This window comes from Balearica regulorum, chromosome 1 (assembly GCF_011004875.1).
Source record: "Balearica regulorum gibbericeps isolate bBalReg1 chromosome 1, bBalReg1.pri, whole genome shotgun sequence".
NCBI lineage: Eukaryota > Metazoa > Chordata > Aves > Gruiformes > Gruidae > Balearica > Balearica regulorum.
Genome location: NC_046184.1, coordinates 219,203,571 through 219,223,016, shown reverse-complemented (window position 1 = coordinate 219,223,016; position 19,446 = coordinate 219,203,571). Strand labels below are relative to the sequence as shown.

Sequence of the window (19,446 nt, the reverse complement as noted above, 5' to 3'; positions counted from 1 at the left end):
TGCCATCAACTCAAACTCCCAGATCTCTTTCCGTGGGGCTGCTCTCCAGCCTCTCGTCCCCTGATTTGTATGTATAGCCAGGATTACTCTATCCTAGGTACAGAATCTGGCACTTGCTCTTGTTAAATTTCATACAGTTGGTGACTGCCCAGCTCTCTAGTCTATCCAGATCTCTCTGTAAGGCCTCTCTACCCTCGAGGGAGTCCACAGCTCCTCCTAATTTAGTACCATCAGCAAATTTACTTAATGTATATTCCCCTGCTGCATCCAGATCATTTATAAAAACATTTAAGATCACTGGCTGTATAACTGAGCTCTGCGGAACCCCACTGGTGACTGGCTGCCAGCCTGATGTAACCCCATTTACTATAACTCTTTGAGCCCAACTCATCAGCCAATTGTTCATCTATCATATTATGGACCTGTCTAGCTGTATGCTGGACATTTTGTCCAGAAGGATACTGTAAGAGACAGTACAAAAGGTTTATTAAAATAAAAAAAGCCCACATCTATTGGCTTTCCTTAGTCAACTAGATGAGTGACTTTTTGTCATAAAAGGAAATTAAGTTAGTTAAACAGGACTTTCCCCTCGTGAACCTGTGTTGGCTATGACCAATGTTTCTCACGTGTTTTTCAGTAAATCCCAGAATAACCTTCTCCATACTTTCATGAGGCACTGAAGTGAGACTGACAGGCCTCTAAGTACCAGGGTCTTCCTTCTTATCCCTCTTGAAAATTGGGACATTTAGAATCATAGAATCATTTAGGTTGGAAAAGACCTTTAAAATCATCAAGTTTAATCATTAACCTAGCACTGCCAAGTCCACCGCTAAACCACATCTACCCATCTTTTAAATACCTCCAGGGATGGTGACTCAACTACTTCCCTGGGCAGACTGTTCCAGTGCTTGATAACCTTTTGCTGAAGAAAATTTTCCTAATATCCAATCTACACGTCCAACTTAGATGGACCATCATCCTCATCACTGTTTGGTTCCACTTCCAGAGCCTCATTCCTATTGTAAAAAGGGACCTGGGAAGGTGAGGTAGTCATGGAGGAGATGCGCCTGCTGCACGGGGCAGAAGCTCATCACCATTGTCCTCTATCCCTTAAGCCACCGCGTTCTGCTAGGCAGAGAGACAACAGGGAATCCTCTGTACCAGGTGTCCTGTCTGCCTGACAGGTCTGTCCCAGGGAAGGTAGGGTGAAATTCCAGTAGACAATCTCCTCCTCAAACGCCCTGATACTCCTCAACCTACTCGCCTCCTCCCAGAGCTCTGCCACTAAGATGAGGAGTTCCTCTACCTGGGCACTCGTCCCACAGGTGTGCTCACTGCTGCCATCCGGTACTGGTATAGAAGCAGGGCACACCCTCCAGCCTGACTCCTGGGAAGCTCCCATCAGAGCTCTGCCTGGGAAGCTGCATCAGTTGCGGACATAGCCTTCTGCTGGGTAGGTATAATTGGTCCCTGTTAGAGCTGGAAAAGTTACAGTGCCCTTCCATGCAAACTGCCATGCAAGCTGTCGCAGAAACTGTCGCAGAAACTGCCGTGTCATGCGCTGGCTGACATGCCGCAGCCTGTTTGCCTGCCCTGGTCGCTAGTGGTCCCCAGGGGTTTCTTTTATAGGTGGGGGGTGCTTGGCCATGGTTGCTCCTGGCCCTGTCTCTGTGCTCCTCTGAGGTTTCCCTGGTTCAGGAAACGCCCCTGCACACCGCACTAGAGCATCCGCTGTGGATTGTGCCAGCACCAGAGCTGCTTGCCTCAGTGACTCAGAATGCTAGCAAGGAAGTCTTATCAACATGTATAAATGCCTAATGGGAGAGATGAAAGAAGACAGAGACAGAATGTTCTCAGTAGTATCCAGCGACAGGGTAAGAGGCAATGGGCACAAATTGAAATACAAAAAATCCACTTAAACATAAAACTCCCTCACATTTTACTATGAAGGTGGTGAAGCACTGCAATAGGTTGCCCAAAGAGGTTGTGGAGTCTCCATCTTTGGAGATAATCAAAACCCATATGGCCAATATCCTGAGCAACCTGTTCTAGTTAGACCTGCTTTAAGCAAGGGTGCTGGACTAGATCTCCAAATGTCCATTCCAACCTCAACTATTCTGTGAAGACTGTATTCCACTAAATAGCAAGGTGTTTAGAAGTTAGCTCTAACTGTAATTACTGTGGAGTGTGACAGTACTACCAATGCCATCTGCTTCGATATGGTAATACCACTGTGATTTAGTTGGGCTTCCAATACAGAAGCATGCACCTATGAAGTGAAGGCAATTTCTACCCCCCAGGGCCTCCCTAAGTTCTTACCACAGTGCAGGAAAGTTCTTGAGTGTGCAGGAAATACCAATCCCCTAGCACAGGCTCTGTAGCAGAGCGGCCACCATACAGAAACAGGTACTTCTCACCTACAGAAAAAGACAATCAGGCAAAAAGAAAAGTTAGAATTTAGTATGCCACAAAAGCAAAAATTTCTGTTTGCATAGAAGGGAAGCTGACCAAAGACAGAAATTAACCACAGTCAGGCAGAAGTTTTATACACTATTTATATTAAGACATCCTGCAACCTGACAAACACTTCCAGACTTTAGAAATGCATGCAAGAAACTGTTTCATAGATACAGGAATTACTGTTATATCTATATCTTTTACAAGACACATGGAAAACTAAGTATTCTTACTAAGAAGCTGTATTCTTCACATTTGTGGTCATTCAGAAGACCCCCATCATCCACTTATGTAGTTTATGAATGTTTAAGGACTGAATGGAAATCACACACTATAGTCTCAAAACCAAAAGGAGAAAATATGGTTTTTAATATACCTGATGGACTTAAGGAATGAAAATTTCGGCAATGGAAAGATTACACCTGTAGAACTCGTAAAACTAGAAAACTCTAAGTACATAAATCATAGCAACACAATGACATCTATTTATCCCAAGAAAACAGATAAATCCTTATAAGACAACAAGAATGTGTATTTGTTCATACAAAAGGGAGATAATGATAATTTAAGTGTGTAGGAGTTAATCTGGAGAAGCCTCAGAAAGAAGGCACAAAAGGTGCAAAAGTAATTTGGGTAGATGTCAAGGATGTACGTTAACTACACCATGCCCTGTCAGCTCATTTCTTCATAATAGACCGTGCAAATAACACAAGTGTTGGTCACTTACTTCAGCTACAAAGCAAAATCAAGCCAAAAGTAAGATGCTAGAATACGGTCTGAAAAAGTCAAAACCCAATGTATTATTTATAAAATTTTATCTACCCATTTAGCATTTGCTTCTTTGACATAAAATTTAGACTGGAAGGCTGAATTTTAAACTACATTATGGTGTTAATTAAACACTGCTCCACAAATTCACAGTCATAGAATGGGTTGGAAGGGACCTTACAGATCATCCAGTTCAACCCCCCTGCCAGGGGCAGGGACACCCTCCACTAGACCAGTTGCCCAAGCCCCATCCAACCTGCCCTTGAACACTTCCAGGGATAAGGCATCCACAAATCCTCTGGGCAACCTGTTCCAGTGCCTCACCACCCTCACAGTAAAGAATTTTTTCCTTATATTCAGTCTAAATCTGCCCCATATATTTTGGAATCTGTATACTTATGCATACCTACAGCCATTTCTACTCTTTCCAGGCTTTTTACCTTGGAATATCACTTCAGTTGTAGTGTGTCTCCAACGCAAAGCAGCTGGTTCAGCAGCAGGCTGCAGACTTACAAGCTCCACCGTAATGTCACCTGGGTCCGAGGCATTACAGGTTTCAGGGAACTTTAGCCACAACATTCCCAAGCCTGCACTTGATGGGGATGTTCGTCCTCCTACCACCAGGGCCAGACTGTTTGAGAGACATGACACAGTATGGTACAACCGCTCATCTGCAGAGATACAAAACATCACAGTTCACACTGATCTTTCTCCCATGAAATTTATAGAATCATTTAGGTTGGAAAAGGCCCTTAAGATCGAGTCCAGCTGTAAACCTAGCACTGCCAAGTCCACCACTAAACCATGTCCTTAAGCGCCAGATCTACACGTCTTTTAAATACCTCCAGCGATGGGGACTCCACCACTTCCCTGGGCAGACTGTTCCAGTACTTGACAACACTTTTGCTGAAGAAGTTTTTCCTAATATTCAATCTAAACCTTCCCTGGCACAACTTGAGGCTATTTCCTCTTGTCCTATCACTTGTTACTTGGGAGAAGAGACCCACACCCACCTGGCTACAACCTCCTTTCAGGGAGTTGTAGAGAGCAATCAGCCTCCTTTTCTGCAGGCTAAACAACCCCAGTTCCCTCAGCCGCTCCTCATAAGACCTGCTCTCTAGACCCTTCCCCAGCTTCGTTGCCCTTCTCTGGACAAACTCCAGCACCTCAATGTCCTTCTTGTAGTGAGGGGCCCAAAACTGAACACAGCACTCGAGGTGCAGCCTCACCAGTGTCCAGTACAGGGGGATGATCGCTGCCCTGGTCCTGCTGGCCACACTGGTTTTGATACAAGCTGGGACGCTGTTGGCCTTCTTGGCCACCTGGGCACACTGCTGGCTCATATTCAGCCAGCTGTTGACCAACACTCCCAGGTCCTTTTCTGCCAGGCAGCTTCCCAGCCACTTTTCCCCAAGCCTGTAGTGTTGTATGGAATTGTTGTGACCCAAGTGCAGGACCCAGCACTTAGCATTCAGAACCTTCAGATCTCTTTGACTGCCAGCACTGTGACATCCCTCTTCCACAAGTCATTAATTCGTTGTTAGCACAAGAACGTCCTCCTTACACTTGCCATTAGTATGGGAACTCACCCCATCTTTTAGCAGGATTTTCCTTTTTCACACACCCAGCTTTCCAGTAGCCTGCATGCTTAATTAGCACATGAAAATTTCTCATACGGCAGTGCTGTCCATCCTCGTCCCCAAAGCCTCCAGTGGTGAGAATCACATTCGGTTTTATAAGAATAGAGTAGTGACCATAACGTCTCAGTCCAGAAATTTCAGAGGGTACTGCACACACTGCTGCAGTGATACTCCCAGCCATCCTGACAGGACCGTCACAATGAGGAACTGTAAGCCAAAGAGAACCAAAGAACTTATGCACAAACAAGAACCAAAGACTACATTTTAAGTATGACAAATAATCTCTGTTAATTCCAATGGTGCTACTACAAGAGAATATTTTCAGTTCTCTAAATATCTTCTCTCTTAATACTGCATCTCTTAGTATGAAACAAGCTTTCAACAGAGGACTCTAGCTCACCTATGCATTGTACAAATTGTTTTCTTTTAATCAGTTTTGATTTAATCAAGTGCCTTATTCTTGTGCTATAAGACATGATGAGGTGGAGGAGACGAAGCTCTCAGGCTATTTTTTGTATGCAATACCCAGAAAAATTGCCTGTACTGAATGTTGTTTAGTAAAAGACGCTACTTTCTATTGTTTGATGAAGTAAAAAAATTCATCTCCTTGGGCTTAATTTTCTTCCTACACATGGATCTTTTTAAGACTGAGGGGGTTTTTCATTTCAGAAAATATATTTATCACGCTCTGTTTGGAAGATTTAGTATTTGCACTCTCTTGAACAGGGACCCAAATCTATTTGAGAGGATAGCTGGGAGCGCATACTGGTATTTGAGACATACCTTTTGCCATTCCCAGTAAAAAATATCTAAGCATGGATAATTTATCAGCGCTTGAAGGCTCTTGCTACCAGTTCTGATTATAACAGAGACAGCAGCAGGAAGACCCTCTTCCTGTCTCTAATGAATGAAGTGTCTTCACTGTATTAACGTCAGTTAAGCAAATGTCAGATTTTTTTTTAATTTAAGGATAGATCCTATGCATTTAGGAGCCTTTAAGGTTTTAACATAAGGACCAGTGACAATCACAGAGTATATTGAACCACACCCACATTCATTTAGCTTGGATTTCACTACATGTTTTCAGATCTATCAAGACACAACACAATGCATTCAGTGGCCCTGTTGGTTTAAGGAATGCCATCCTGCCGTATCCTTTTCCAGATGCTTTTCCTGCTCCCTAGAACACAGATTTCAACTTTCAGTTGCAGATAGAACTATTTGTGGTGCCACACTGTGAACAAGACTAGTGATGTGAAACAGGTTAAAAATAACCTTCTGCTTTCCACCCTGAAAATGGTAGCAAGCAGCCAAAAGCAGGAATTTCTTGGGCTGCTACTGCTGCCAAGTCCTCTTTATCATGGAAACACAGTCTTGGTCTTGGCTCTTCCCCAGCTGTACCACTTTTCTCCTATCTAAAAAAAGGAACATACAGATTTAAAAGCATTTCAGAAACTGAAATACTACATATACAGTTCCACCCACAGGGGATAACAAAACAAAGCACAAACTTTGTGACACTGTGTTGGTTTTGCGTGGCAAGGTTTTGGTAGCGGGGGGGCTACAGGGGTGGCTTCTGTGAGAAGCTGCTAGAAGCTTCCCCTGTGTCTGACAGAGCCAATGCCAGCCGGCTCCAAGATGGACCCGCCGCTGGCCAAGGCCAAGCCAATCAGCACCTCTGTGATAACATATTTAAGAAAGACAAAAACAGTTAGAGAGCGCTTTTTTGCAGCCAGAGAGAGGAGTGAGAAGATGTAAGAACATCTGCAGACACCAAGGTCAGTGCAGAAGGAGGGGGAGGAGGTGCTCCAGGCGCCGGAGCAAGATTCCCCTGCAGCCCGTGGTGAAGACCATGGTGAAGCAGGCTGTCCCCCTGCAGCCCATGGAGGGAGGATGAGGGGGTGTAGAGATTCCACCTGCAGCCCGTGGAGGACCCCACGCCGGAGCAGGTGGAGGCACCTGAAGGAGGCTGTGACCCCGTGGGAAGCCCGCGCTGGAGCAAGCTCCTGGCAGGACCTGTGGATCCGTGGAGAGAGGAGCCCACGCCAGAGCAGGTTTGCTGGCAGGACTTGTGACCCCGTGGGGGACCCACGCTGGAGCAGTTTGCTCCTGAAGGTCTGCACCCCGTGGAGGAGACTCACGTTGGAGAAGGTCGTGAAGGACTGTCTCCCGTGAGAGGGACCCCACGCTGGAGCGGGGGAACGATGAGTCCTCCCCTTGAGGATGAAGAAGCGGCAGAAACACCGCGTGATGAACTGACCGTAACCCCCACTGCCCGTCCCCCTGTGCCGCTGGGGGGGGCGGAGGTTGAAGCCGGGAGTGAAGTTGAGCCCGGGAAGATGGGAGGGGTGGGGGGAGGTGTTTTTAAGATTTAGTTTTATTTCTCATTCCTCTACTCTGTTTTGCTTAGTAACAAATAAGATGAATTCCCTCTCTAAGTTCGGTCTGTTTTGCTCGTGATGATAATTAGAGAATGATCTCTCCTTGTCCTTATCTCAACCCGTAAGTTTTTTTTTCATTGTACCTTTTCTCCCCAGTCTAATGAAAGAGGGGAGTGATAGAGCGGCTCTGGTGGGCACCTGGCCCTCAGCCAGGGTCAACCCACCACAGACACGCTCCTGAGTGCTCTGCTGCACAATACTTTGATAGTGCAGTAAGTAAAACATAACAACCTTTTGGGAGCTGAAAGGATGGAATGGCTCAGAGAGCCATGTATGGAGGCAAGTGGGAATAAATTGAAAAAAGGAGAGTCTGTGGGATCACAAAAATAGGAGAAGGAGCAAGGTAGACTGGCATTGCAGCCATGCACTGGAGGGGCCCAGGTATAAACAGAAGGAAGGGCTGTTCAGACTGGAAAGTTCAATAAACTGAAAGAATGAAACTGATCAGAACCACCAGAGTCAGGATGTAGTCCTGGCCTTGCTATGGACAGCAGAACCATTGTTAGAAGGATGGAGAAAGCTACTCGGATGGCAGCATCCCATCTGTTTCTTCCAGAGTTTGACTGTCTCCTAAAATCTCTCAGAGAAGCCTGCATGAGATAAAAGAATACTACAAAAACTAGTCACTATGTACCTGTCATATTGGATAACAATGGAGTCCAGGAAGGTTCCATCCCGTTTGATGCAGTCAAAACAAAGTAATGAGAACATTTCAGATGCCATTCCTGTAGCAAGCCCAAAGAAAAAAACAAAAAACAATCAATCTCCCTCAAAATCTTACAACAAGTAACAGCAAGGATCTCAGAATGGCCAGGGTGATCAAATCAAAGACCAACCTATCCTAGCGCTGTTTCCAACAGTAGCCAAAATCAGAAGACTAAAGTTCAATCTGAGAAAGACCTTCCTCACCCCAACCTTCAAAAATTTACAGCTTAGGGATTTTCTAGGCAAGAAGCTGTGTCTTTGTTTTGAACGTTCCTTGATGGATTTCTCATCCATGAAACAATCCAGTAAATCACATAAACTTTTATCATCTGTAACATGCTGTGACAAGGAATTCGATAGCTTAATTATACATTGCCTGAGGAATTTTTTTTTTAATTATCTTCCCTTTATGCTTCCCAATTCTGATCGTAGAAAAGAGTGAGGGCTGTATACCAGAGAGATTAAGGTTTCTTAAAGGTCATGGAATATAAGCGATCCCAAAGAAATCACAAATGTTCAAAGGTGCAACATGGTCTCTGCTGGCCAACAATACATAAATATGATTTCCAGTCTGGCCTTGGAATCACTCAGAGGCAGAACCACAAGCAAGAGTCCACCCTAGCTTTTAAAGACATTAGGGAATTTAGTATGTTCATTCCCATGGTGTAGGATATATTCAGCCAACTACATGACTAGAAGTCATAAACATGAATTTAAAAGGTACAAGAAACTACATTATCGCCCCAACTTCTATCAGAATTAAAAAGCATCTTTTGAAAAGTGATATCCAAAAATTAATGTAAATACAGAAAATGGAAGAATCAACTATTTGTCCCTAGGCAAATTATTCTAAAAATCAGTCCCCCTCAGCACTAAATATGTATTTTACATTTCTTAGCTAATTAAAACAATCAAGCTTGTTTCCAGTAAGACGTGGTTCTTACTTATCTTTATCTCAAAGGCTAATTGTAGAGCTCACTGTTATCACATATCTTACACCTATGCACATTTTTCAGCTTGGACTTGTGCACATATTAACCTCCTCTATAAGGAAAATGATAAAAAGTCTTTACTGTCTCACTGTATAAGCAACTGTCTTGACCTACAATAGTTCTTGTGGACATTTCTACATCACTTTGCAAATCTGCCAGCATGTTTCAGTCATCGCTTTAGCATTCATGTAGGAGAACAGATCCTGCATGTTGGCAAAATAAATGCAAGTACATTACATTGTTTTCATACTGCAGGCTGTTAGATTTCTAGAGAATCATAAACAGAGAACCACAAAATCAAAAGGGAAGCTTCTAGTAAGTATCCTACAGGATATTTATCTTGAAGTTAACCAGTATCTTTGACTCATCTTCTCTTTTAGACTTCAAATAGTCACAGACTTTGCCAGCAGTTAAAATAAAAATGGCAAAGAATAGAGTCAAATTTCTGTCATTAATATAGGAATGGCTGTACAAAGTCAGACCAAAAAAATATCTGAAACTAGTAACCTGTATCCAACAATGACAAACAGTAATAGCCTACAGAAATGCAAGACAGCAGGACAAGTACATCTACTTCTCCCAGAAATGCTCCCAACCATTTGCAGTCAATAAACTCACATCAGGTGTATTTTTATGTATTCAGTAATGCTCAATGGATTTCTCTTTCATTAAAATAATTGCCCCTTGAGCCCATGCAAACTTTTAGCATCTACAACATCTTTTATACCACCGGCTAGGTTGCTATGTTAAGACTGTCTCCCTGAGAGACCACTCACTGAGGAAGGAACAAGAAGCGAACTTGCCCCAGCTTCACATGGAGCTTCCTGCAGGCTCTGCATTAACTAAGTCTGATTCAAGATCCTTTCTGCCTACACGAACACCTATGCCTCAGCAGTTCTTGTACAGAACTGTGACCATAGGAAATTGCAGACATCTTATCATCTCAAAGCCATTCTGAACTGGTGTTCAGAATAAAGGATTACCTCATATTCATCAAAAGGCTCCAGAGCCTGCACTCTTTGCTGCTCATCTTCTGGAGTACAACAGATGAAAAACTCATTCATATCCATGACACTGCACTCAGTCCAGCCCTAAAACAGAAATCCCTCAAAATTATTACCTCTTTCCACAAGAAAACAAAGACCCTAAATTAAACACCTGCATAAGCCTTTAGGACTGTCTAGCTGGAACAACAGCAGCCCAGAATCCGGTAAGAATAGAGCTCTTACCTGTAAAGCTCTTAAGAACTTAATTTATTATAGCAAAAGTCTCAGAGGAACTCATCTCGCCTTAATCCCATACCAGACATTAGGATGCAAGTCGGTCTGAAGGACCTTCAAACCACTAGTCATGCTACTAGAGAAGGCAGTGTCTCAGCCTTGGCCCTGTTTGCTTCCACTTATAACTGACACAGCTGATTACTTCCAAAACTATTCAGTGTTACAATCTTTCCCAGGTAAATCGTGCTTTGTGTGTGTCCTAGAGCTGCAGGTACCTACCTTTTCAAAAAAGCGCCTCTGCTGTGCCTCACAATCAGGGTACTGTGCCAAAGAATGAAGTGCAGAGTTCAGCTGGCTAAAATGCTGCTGCATGACACGTCCAAAGGGGTCCTCTGGGTGCATCTGCTCATACAGCAGAAAGCACGCCTGGGAGAAATGCTCTGCTGCCCACTGGATCAAGGCATCTGACCTGTCAGGCAGATTGTGTGTAAGAAATTAAATAATTGAGGGCCCACCTATCATATGGCAGATGCAATGTATCTTCCTGCAACACCATAAAGCATGCTACTAAGGCATCCTGACATAGGTAATACACAAAAGAGAATCCTGTGCTGGGGAAGCTCTTGTGGAAGAGCTACGAGAGGAAGTAGAAAGGTTAAGGAGCATCAGGGAGGCTGAGAAAGAGAGAGATTGATGGAGCCATGCTCTGCCCTCCCTGAGACAGAAACAGGGACAGGCACCAGAAAAAAACTCCCCCTGCCAGGATGAAGGCAGTAGCTTAGAGGAAAGGAGTGAATGGAGGCGGGCAAACCTCCTCCTTGCCCTCCTCACCCTCCCAGGTGCCTCTGTACAACCGGTAAGAGGCTCTGGATGTGGAAGGCCAGTCAACGGGTGACGTGGATGATGGTCCATCTACACCAGAGGTGTTGCCAAGGTCAGAAAGGCGTACCCCCTGTATCATGACCACTTCCACGAGGAAGAAAAGATGGGCTATAGTTGTAGGCAACTCCCTTCTGAGGGGTACAGAGGGTCTGATATGCTAGACAGGCCTTCCTCTTAGGGAAGTCTGCTGCCTCCCTGGGGCCTGGGTTAAGGACATCACTAGGAAACTTCCTAGCCTGGTATGGCCCTTGGATTATTACCCATTACTGCTCTTCCATGTGGGTGGCGATGAAGCTGCAATGTGTAGTCCAAGAGAATCAAAAGAAACTTCAGGGCCTTGGGATGGTTGGTGAGGGAACCTGGTGAACAGGTTATTTTTTCTTGTCTCCTTCCAGTTGCGAGCAGCGACACTGGGACGAACAGATGGACCCTGTATATCAATACATGGTTCTGTGGCTGGTGTCACCACCAGAGTTTTGGGGTTTTCGACAACGGGATGGCTTATGCGGCACCAGGCTTGCTGGTGTCAGATGGGATTCACCGTTCTCAAAGGGGAAAAAGGGTCTTTGACCAGGAGCTTGTGGGCAGAGCTTTAAACGAGGCTTGAAGGAGGCAGCAGATAATAGGCTTGCCCGAGACAAGCTGTGGGACGACATACTAAGGTGTGTGATGGGGTGCGAGCGAGGGCCCTCAGCCTGTTGCTCGGAGATGTGCTGGAAACACTGCAGCATGCTTGAAGTCTAGCGCAGATGAGCCAGGGGCTCTTGAGGTAATAGGAGCCAACAGGGAAACACCAGTGAAATACCACAAAGGAATTCCAGCTACTCAGCCAGCTTCATCGGGGGCCCAACTTAAACGCTTCTATGCAAGCTTCTATGCAAATGCACGTAGCATGGGGAATAAACAAGAGGAATTAGAGACATGCATGCCTGCAGGGCTGTGATCTCATTGGCATCACAGAGACGTGATGGGATGGCTCCTATGACTGGAGTGTTGGAATGGAAGGATAGAGGCTCTTTAGGAAGGGCAGGCAGGGTAGACAAGGAGGGGGTGTGGCTCTCTATGTCAATGACCAGCTGGAGTGCATGAAACTCCACTTGGGGATGGATGAGGAGCCCACTGAGAGCTTATGGGTCAGGATTAAAGGGAGGGCAGAGACAGGGGACACTATAGTGGGGGTCTGCTACAGGCCACCTGACCAGGAAGACTGAGCAGATGAGGCCCTCTGTAGACAGACAGGAGCAGCCTCATGTTCACAAGCCCTGTTCCTCATGGGGGACTTCAACCACCCTGATATCTGTTGGAGGGACAACACAGCAGGGCATAAGCAATCTGGGAGGTTCCTGGAATGCACTGATGAAAACTTCCTTCTCCAAGTGATAGAGGACGCAACGAGGAGAGGTGCCATGATGGACCTTGTTCTTACCAACAAAGAGGGGATGGTGGGGAACGTGAAGCTCAAGGGCAGCCTTGGCTGCAGTGACCATGAAATGGTGGAGTTGAAGATCCTTAGGGCAGCGAGGAGAGCACATAGCAAGCTTGCTACCCTGGCCTTCAGGGGAGCAGACTTTGGCCTCTTCAGGGACCTGCTTGGTAGAGTATCATGGGATAAAGCCCTGGAGGGAAGAGGGGCCCAAGAAAGCTGGCTAGTGTTCAAGGAGCACCTCCTCCAAGCTCAGGAGTGATGCATCCCAACAAAGAGGAAGTCAGGCAAAAATGCCCGGAGGCCTGCATGGATGAACAAGGAGCTCCTGAACAAACTCAAACGCAAAAAGGAAGCCTACAGAGGGTGGAAGCATGGGCAGGTAGCCTGGGAGGAATACAGAGAAGCTGTCCGAGCAGCCAGGGATCAGGTTAGGAAAGCTAAAGCCCTGACAAAATTAAATGTGGCCAGGGATGTCAAGGGCAACAAGAAAAGCTTCTACAGGTACATCAGTGATAAAAGGAAGACTAAGGAAAATGTGTGCCCCCTCCAGAATGATATGGGACACCTGGTTACCTGGGATATCAAGAAGGTCGAGGTACTCAGCGACTTTTTTGCCTCAGTTTTCACCGGCAAGTGCTCTAGCCATGCCGCCCAAGCCTCAGAAGGCAAAGGCAAGGACTGGGAGAATGAAGAACCACCCACTGTAGGAGAAGATCAGGTTTGAGACTGTCTAAGGAACCTGAAGGTGCACAAGTCCATGGGACCTGATGAGATGCATCTGCGGGTCCTGAGGGAACTGACAGATGCAGGGGCTAAGCCAGTGACAAGAGGTGTTCCTCAGGGTTCGGCATTGGGACCAGTACCTTAAGGGGCTACGAGAAAGCTGGAGGGCTACGAGAAAGCTGGAGAGGGAGTGTGTACAAGGGCAGGGATTGACAGGACAAGAGGGAATAGCCTTAAGCTGAAAGAGGAGAGATTTAGATCTGAGGAAGAAATTCTTCCCTGTGAGGGTGGTGAGGCACTAGCACAGGGTGCCCAGAGAGGTTGTTGATGCCCTTGGATCCCTGGAAGTGTTCAAGACCAGGATGCATGGGGCTTTGAGCAACCTGGTCTAATGGAGGGTGTCCTTGCCTATGGCACGAGGGTGGACCTAGATGGGCTTTAAGGTCCCTTCCAAACCAAACCATTCTATAATTCTATGACTTATGAACATCTCCTCCCTGATTTGTGCAGAGAAGTCAGGGACTAAGAACAAAAACACCATAATCACTCCTTTGAGGTTTTTCTTCTTTTTTTCTCCCTTTTATGATGTCATGTGGACATTGATTACCCCCCACAATTATGATATGAAGAGCTGTTTGGGACTTCCACAGAATTCCTGAGGCTTTAGTTACAACACAGCAGGTGTCCGAGCCTCAGATGATGTACATACAAAGAAGCTTGTTCTTTTCATTTTAACAACTAGTTTAACTTAACTGACCTGCTATTTTCCATGTAGGTGAGCACCACCTCTGCTATGAAGAGGGTGGGGATTTCATTGTCCAGTCCTGCTTCCTCCAGGGCTCTCTCCAACTCAGACAGCTCTGATAAATCCACTCCCAGTAATTTATAATCCTCTCCAGAAAAGGTAATTACTCCTGGGAGACAAAAATGATTCAATCTCACTACAGTGCTGAAGCAATACCGAGACCAAAAGAGACAAACAGGAAAATCAACCCCACATGCAATCGCTCACAAGGCTGTGCCTATCAACTCAATTTCTTTGGGACATAAATATGAGCCAGCAGTGTGCCCAGGTGGCCAAGAAGGCCAACAGCATCCCAGCTTGTATCAAAACCAGTGTGGCCAGCAGGACCAGGGCAGCGATCATCCCCCTGTACTGGACACTGGTGAGGCTGCACCTCGAGTGCTGTGTTCAGTTTTGGGCCCCTCACTACAAGAAGGACATTGAGGTGCTGGAGTTTGTCCAGAGAAGGGCAACGAAGCTGGGGAAGGGTCTAGAGAGCAGGTCTTATGAGGAGCGGCTGAGGGAACTGGGGTTGTTTAGCCTGCAGAAAAGGAGGCTGATTGCTCTCTACAACTCCCTGAAAGGAGGTTGTAGCCAGGTGGGTGTGGGTCTCTTCTCCCAAGTAACAAGTGATAGGACAAGAGGAAATAGCCTCAAGTTGTGCCAGGGAAGGTTTAGATTGAATATTAGGAAAAACTTCTTCAGCAAAAGTGTTGTCAAGTACTGGAACAGTCTGCCCAGGGAAGTGGTGGAGTCCCCATCGCTGGAGGTATTTAAAAGACGTGTAGATCTGGCGCTTAAGGACGTGGTTTAGTGGTGGACTTGGCAGTGCTAGGTTAACGATTAGACTTGATGATCTTAAAGGTTTTTGCCAACCTCAACGATTCTATGATTCTATGTACAAGAAAATCCCCATCACTATATGAACCATAAAGGAATAGTGTCAAGAAGTGACCCATTAATTGCAGATCTAAAACTCCATTACTCCTAATGCAAACTGCACCTACAGATTTCTCATAGAATTATCACATTTACTATAACAACTAAACTTTATCATATTTACTTTAACATTTTTATAGAACCGCTATAATTCAGAATCAAATCTTAATGGCTCTCATTTGTAGAGCTTTCAGTTTAGGCTAAGAAAGTACCATTACCTTCATAGAACTTGAATGTCTTGCCTCACATCCATAAAACCATTCTCAAGTTTTTGAAAGTTTGTTTGTTTTTTAAATAGATTTCCTTTCTGTAAAATGGCATTGAATCCTGAACTAGGACATGCTAGCTCTCTGCAAATATCAGAACTAGTCCCACAGATCACCTTTCTCAGAAGTAAGTTCCACTTTATGATTTGCCAGCATTATCATGCCATACCTCTATACTCCGTAAGAATATCATAAGCTATAGCTTCTGGACCTGTTTCAACTAAAACCAAATCAAACCCAAAGCAAACTGTAAAGTACCTTTAGAAAACACCTATTCTATGTCTCTGTACCAGTACAATCCAACAATTATACCTGTCCTCGGAAATGTTAATCTACACTCTTCTCAAAGGCATCCATTACTGGAGGCAAAATTGCCTTTTTCAGAAGCCCATCCCAGTGTTCACTGTTAATTTCTTCTAACAACTAACTTGTTTATCCATCACTTCCCGCCCTCCGGACACAGAGAACAGGGTATTCCCAACTCTTTTGACACCTGCCTTTTACTTGAAGTACTGGAAGATTATTGGTATGGACAGAATTCTTTGCCACAGGATGGTGCCAATATTAAAAAATGTGAATGGATTCAAGAGGAAACTGAACAAGACCATGGAAGAGCTACTCCCTAAAACTTGTTCAACTGCCCACAGGAGCCAGGGACTTGTGCTCTGCACCTAACTCTGTAGCTGTCTTCCATCTAAACATAGTGGCTTATATATGTCCCTATTGTATTTCATTCCACATTTTCCAGACCATTCATGTGCTTTGTCAAAATGCTATTCTCATCCACCATATTGCAACTCTCCCAGTTTCTGGCTGGTTTATTACATTTTCATCTTCTATAGCATATCATCTAGAACATGAATGGAAACCTTGAAGGAAATCAGACGCAAGAGAAACCTCTAGTAAACCACATACTTTACATTCCTCCATTTGGCCACTGAACTACCCCTTAGTAGTTAGCTGGCATAATAATCCTTTCACCTAAGAGTCACACCTTCTCTCTTATCCATAAAGCCCATAAATCACAGTATAATTTAGGTTGAAAGGGTGCTTTGGAGGTCATCTAGTCCAACTCCTTGCTCACAGCAGGGTTACCTGTATGAGGTTGCTCAAGGCTTTGTCCTGTCAAGCTCTAACTATCTCCAAGGCCAGAGATTCCACCACCTTTCTGGGCAATCCACTCCCATCTTTAGCTACTCACATGGCAAGAAAAAAAAAACAAACCACCAAAACATTTTCATCATACATAACTGAAATTTCCTTTGTAGCAACTTTCAACCATTGCTGCCACTGTCCCTTGACTGTTTGCTTCGTGACTCCAAGAAAAGTCTGGCTCCATCTTTTCTACACCTTCCCATTAGATACTTGAAGACTGCAGCAAGACTCACCTTCCTGTCTCCCAGTCTCCTCTTCTTAAGGCTGAACAAACCCAGTTCTCTCAGCCTCCTATCCTATGTCACATGCTCTACCACTTTATCATTCTCGTGACCTCTCGCTGGACATGCTCCAGCTTGTTACTGTCTTTGCACTAGTGAGCCCAAAGCTGGACACCATACTTCAGAAATTGTAACAGAAAGAAACTGAACTTGGTTTGATAGAATCTGACAAATCCATTCTTGCAGCTATACATCTTCTTATCTCCCAATGCTTACAAATGATTTATTTGTTCCAAAAGTTTTCAGAAAATGAACATGCTTTTCATCTACAACTTTGTAGTTCCTCTACCATCATATCTCACTTTGTAAAGGCTGAAGCTATGTTTGCTTCTTCTTCTAAACATTTAGTATCTAAAAAACCTTCCATAAATACCATACCTAATCCTTCCCCTCCAGTATCTCCCACCAGTGCCGACAACTCTTTCATTCTTTTGATCAAAGTAGCTTTTTGACATGCCACATTTGGGAAATCCACCTCATATACCACAGTGTGATGCAGAAGACCCATGTCCTTCAAACGGAAGTATAAGGAGTCAAAGCCAGCACCTAAAGACAGGATCTGCAGAGAAAGTATTCAGAAAAAGTTATACTCAACTCAAGCAGCCTCCCGAGCATCTAGGTGTGAAAAATATTCAGTAACAGCATCTGTAGAGTGACAAAATCAGGCAATCTCCTGCAACAGACAGAAGAATTTTGTGTAGGTATTGCCCCCTCGCAGATATTTCTGACAAAGCGACAAATGGACAGCCACAGTAGTGCCAGTCAGATTCTCTGTGCTCTTCTGGGAAAGGATCACAACAGATGCACTAACTTTTCACACGTATAGTGGAAAATGCCAGTAGTCAGACAAAGAAAATGCACCTGTGTCCTAGGGTGGCTTTGGGTCTTCAGCAGGAAGTCTTGAACACAGTGATCTACAGCACGGGCACGGATGTAATAACCCCTGTGGAATGAAATTCAGTTGTAATCACTGTCCAAGAACCCTATTTCTCCAGCACTGGCATCCTCCATTTCAAAAAACTGATTTTTTTTTTTCTCTCTTGGCTTCTAGCCAATAACCCCATATTTATAGACCTGCACTGGGAGATGTCTGCTGATTTTGCTCCCTATCTAGAGCTTGTTAATAAATACAGATCTACTACATTCAGTAAGCGTATTAACCAACAAGACTATGGATAACGCAGAGAAAACATGCAGATATCCTAGCAGGACCTGTTCCATTTTGCATAAATAAATATTCACTGGATGAAAAAGTATGAATCCAGACAGTGAGAATACTCCCCTGCAATGTGGGTGGAGTTCCTGCCCCAAGTCAGATGCCATAACAATATGAAATTAACTCGTTTACTTAGAAGGGGCTATTGGGTACAACCAAATGAATGACAGTATGTGCAAATGCAGTGAGAGGTGAACAGAAAGGGGAAGAGAAGCAAAGTCAAGAAAAGATAATATTGTTTCCCTGGGCCACCAAATACCTTACTGAAATTGTAATGTTCCTAAGAATGAGAAAACTACTGACGTGCTAATATTTTAGCATGTTAATTTTCAAATCTTATCTAAAGTAGTTTTCAGCAGCATTGAATACTGCAGTTAGGAACCAGTTTGGTGACATATTTTACTCAGGACAAAGCTTTTTGCCCATAAACCATGTAAAATCATGCTAACAGTCTAAAAAGGTTACATTACTGAGAGACGACGCTCTGCAAGCTGCCACTCTATCACTATGTGTACTTTCCTTAAAGCGCATTTTGAAAAGCTGTGCATTAAACACAAGGGACAACTCAGGGAGCCTGGGAAATCACTCGGGCCCTTCTGCAGCCCGAGTAGGGAGGCTGCGAGCCCCACGCATGCCGGGTGCGACTCGCCGGCGCAGGCACCGGGGCTCGACAGCCACAGGAAGCAAGGGCCCCGCGCAGCTCCTCACCGGTGGACAAGCGGGGCTCGCCGCCGCCGCCGCCCCACCAGGAGCCGCAGGAACCGGTCCTGGATGTAGCCCCGCGCCGCCGCCGAGCACTTGCTGACGGCGCTGCTGCCGCCGGTGCCCTGGACCTGCCGGGACAAGGACATAGCTCTGGCGCAAGGCCGCGGCGCCGGCGCTTCCGACCGACGCAGCGGGCCAAGAAGCGCCCGGGCCTACCGGCGCGGGACGGCGGGGCCAGGCGGCACCAAGGGGGCTCCGAGGGGAGGGGAGGGGAGGGAAGGGCAGGTCCTGCCGGCGCCGCCGAACCTCGTTCACGTCCCAGCCTCCCCCCCTCCCCGCGTTTGCCTCCCCTCGTCCCCCGAAGCCCGTCCAGGCCCCGCCACCCGGGCCGGGGCCCCGCCTGCGCGGAGACACCCGCCGCGGAGGGGCGGCGGCGCCCGGCCGGGAATCACTCACGGCGGCGGGGCGCGGGGCGCCCGGACGCCCGCGGCCCATCACGCGCGCACCAGGACGCCGCGCCGCAGCAACAGGAAGCGCGAGCGCACGCCGGGCGCAAGCAGTGACGCGTCGAGCCCGGCCGGGGAGCGTCAGGGGCGGGGAGCCGCCAGTGGAGCATAACTCCCCCGTCCCGCCCGCCTCCCCAGTGCCGATCCCGCCCCCGGGCGACCGGCCTGTATTGCCCGCACCCGCGTGGGATCCCGACCCGCGGGGTGCCGGCCTGGCCGTCCCGCTCCCAGCGCTGCCGCCGCAGCACCCGACGGACCCGCGAGCGCAGTCCCGTACCTGGGTCCGGTAGCGAGGGAGAGCCAGGAGCACGCTGCTGTGCAGGCGGGCAGCCTCTGCGCG

The 19,446-nt window shown here is 46.2% G+C and overlaps 2 protein-coding genes across 5 annotated transcripts in view; one reads left to right on the top strand and one right to left on the bottom strand.

The window, feature by feature from the left end:
- LCMT2 (leucine carboxyl methyltransferase 2) overlaps positions 1-19,202 on the bottom strand; it is a 27,890-nt gene extending 8,688 nt beyond the window's left edge. For 2 of the 4 annotated variants that reach the window (XR_012833483.1, XM_075742792.1), the window contains exons 1-11: positions 19,057-19,202; positions 18,604-18,728; positions 17,541-17,622; positions 17,058-17,238; positions 14,012-14,168; positions 10,503-10,692; positions 9,987-10,094; positions 7,941-8,031; positions 4,815-5,072; positions 3,666-3,896; positions 2,320-2,417 (exon numbers count right to left, since the gene is read on the bottom strand). Coding sequence is in view for 3 of the 4 variants with exons in the window: in XM_075742792.1 (XP_075598907.1) it covers positions 2,320-2,417; positions 3,666-3,896; positions 4,815-5,072; positions 7,941-8,031; positions 9,987-10,094; positions 10,503-10,692; positions 14,012-14,168; positions 17,058-17,238; positions 17,541-17,622; positions 18,604-18,728; positions 19,057-19,095 (1,560 nt within the window). In the remaining variant the exon portion in view is untranslated. Of the gene's footprint in view, positions 1-2,319; positions 2,418-3,665; positions 3,897-4,814; positions 5,073-7,940; positions 8,032-9,986; positions 10,095-10,502; positions 10,693-14,011; positions 14,169-17,057; positions 17,353-17,540; positions 17,623-18,603; positions 18,729-19,056 lie in introns of all 4 variants that reach the window. The other 2 variants (XM_075742793.1, XM_075742794.1) reach the window with 2 other exon arrangements.
- The window catches only part of DCHS1 (dachsous cadherin-related 1), an 85,588-nt gene continuing 85,305 nt past the window's right edge, over positions 19,164-19,446 (top strand). The window contains exon 1 of the mRNA XM_075742789.1: positions 19,164-19,446. The gene's annotated coding sequence lies outside the window, so the exon portion shown is untranslated.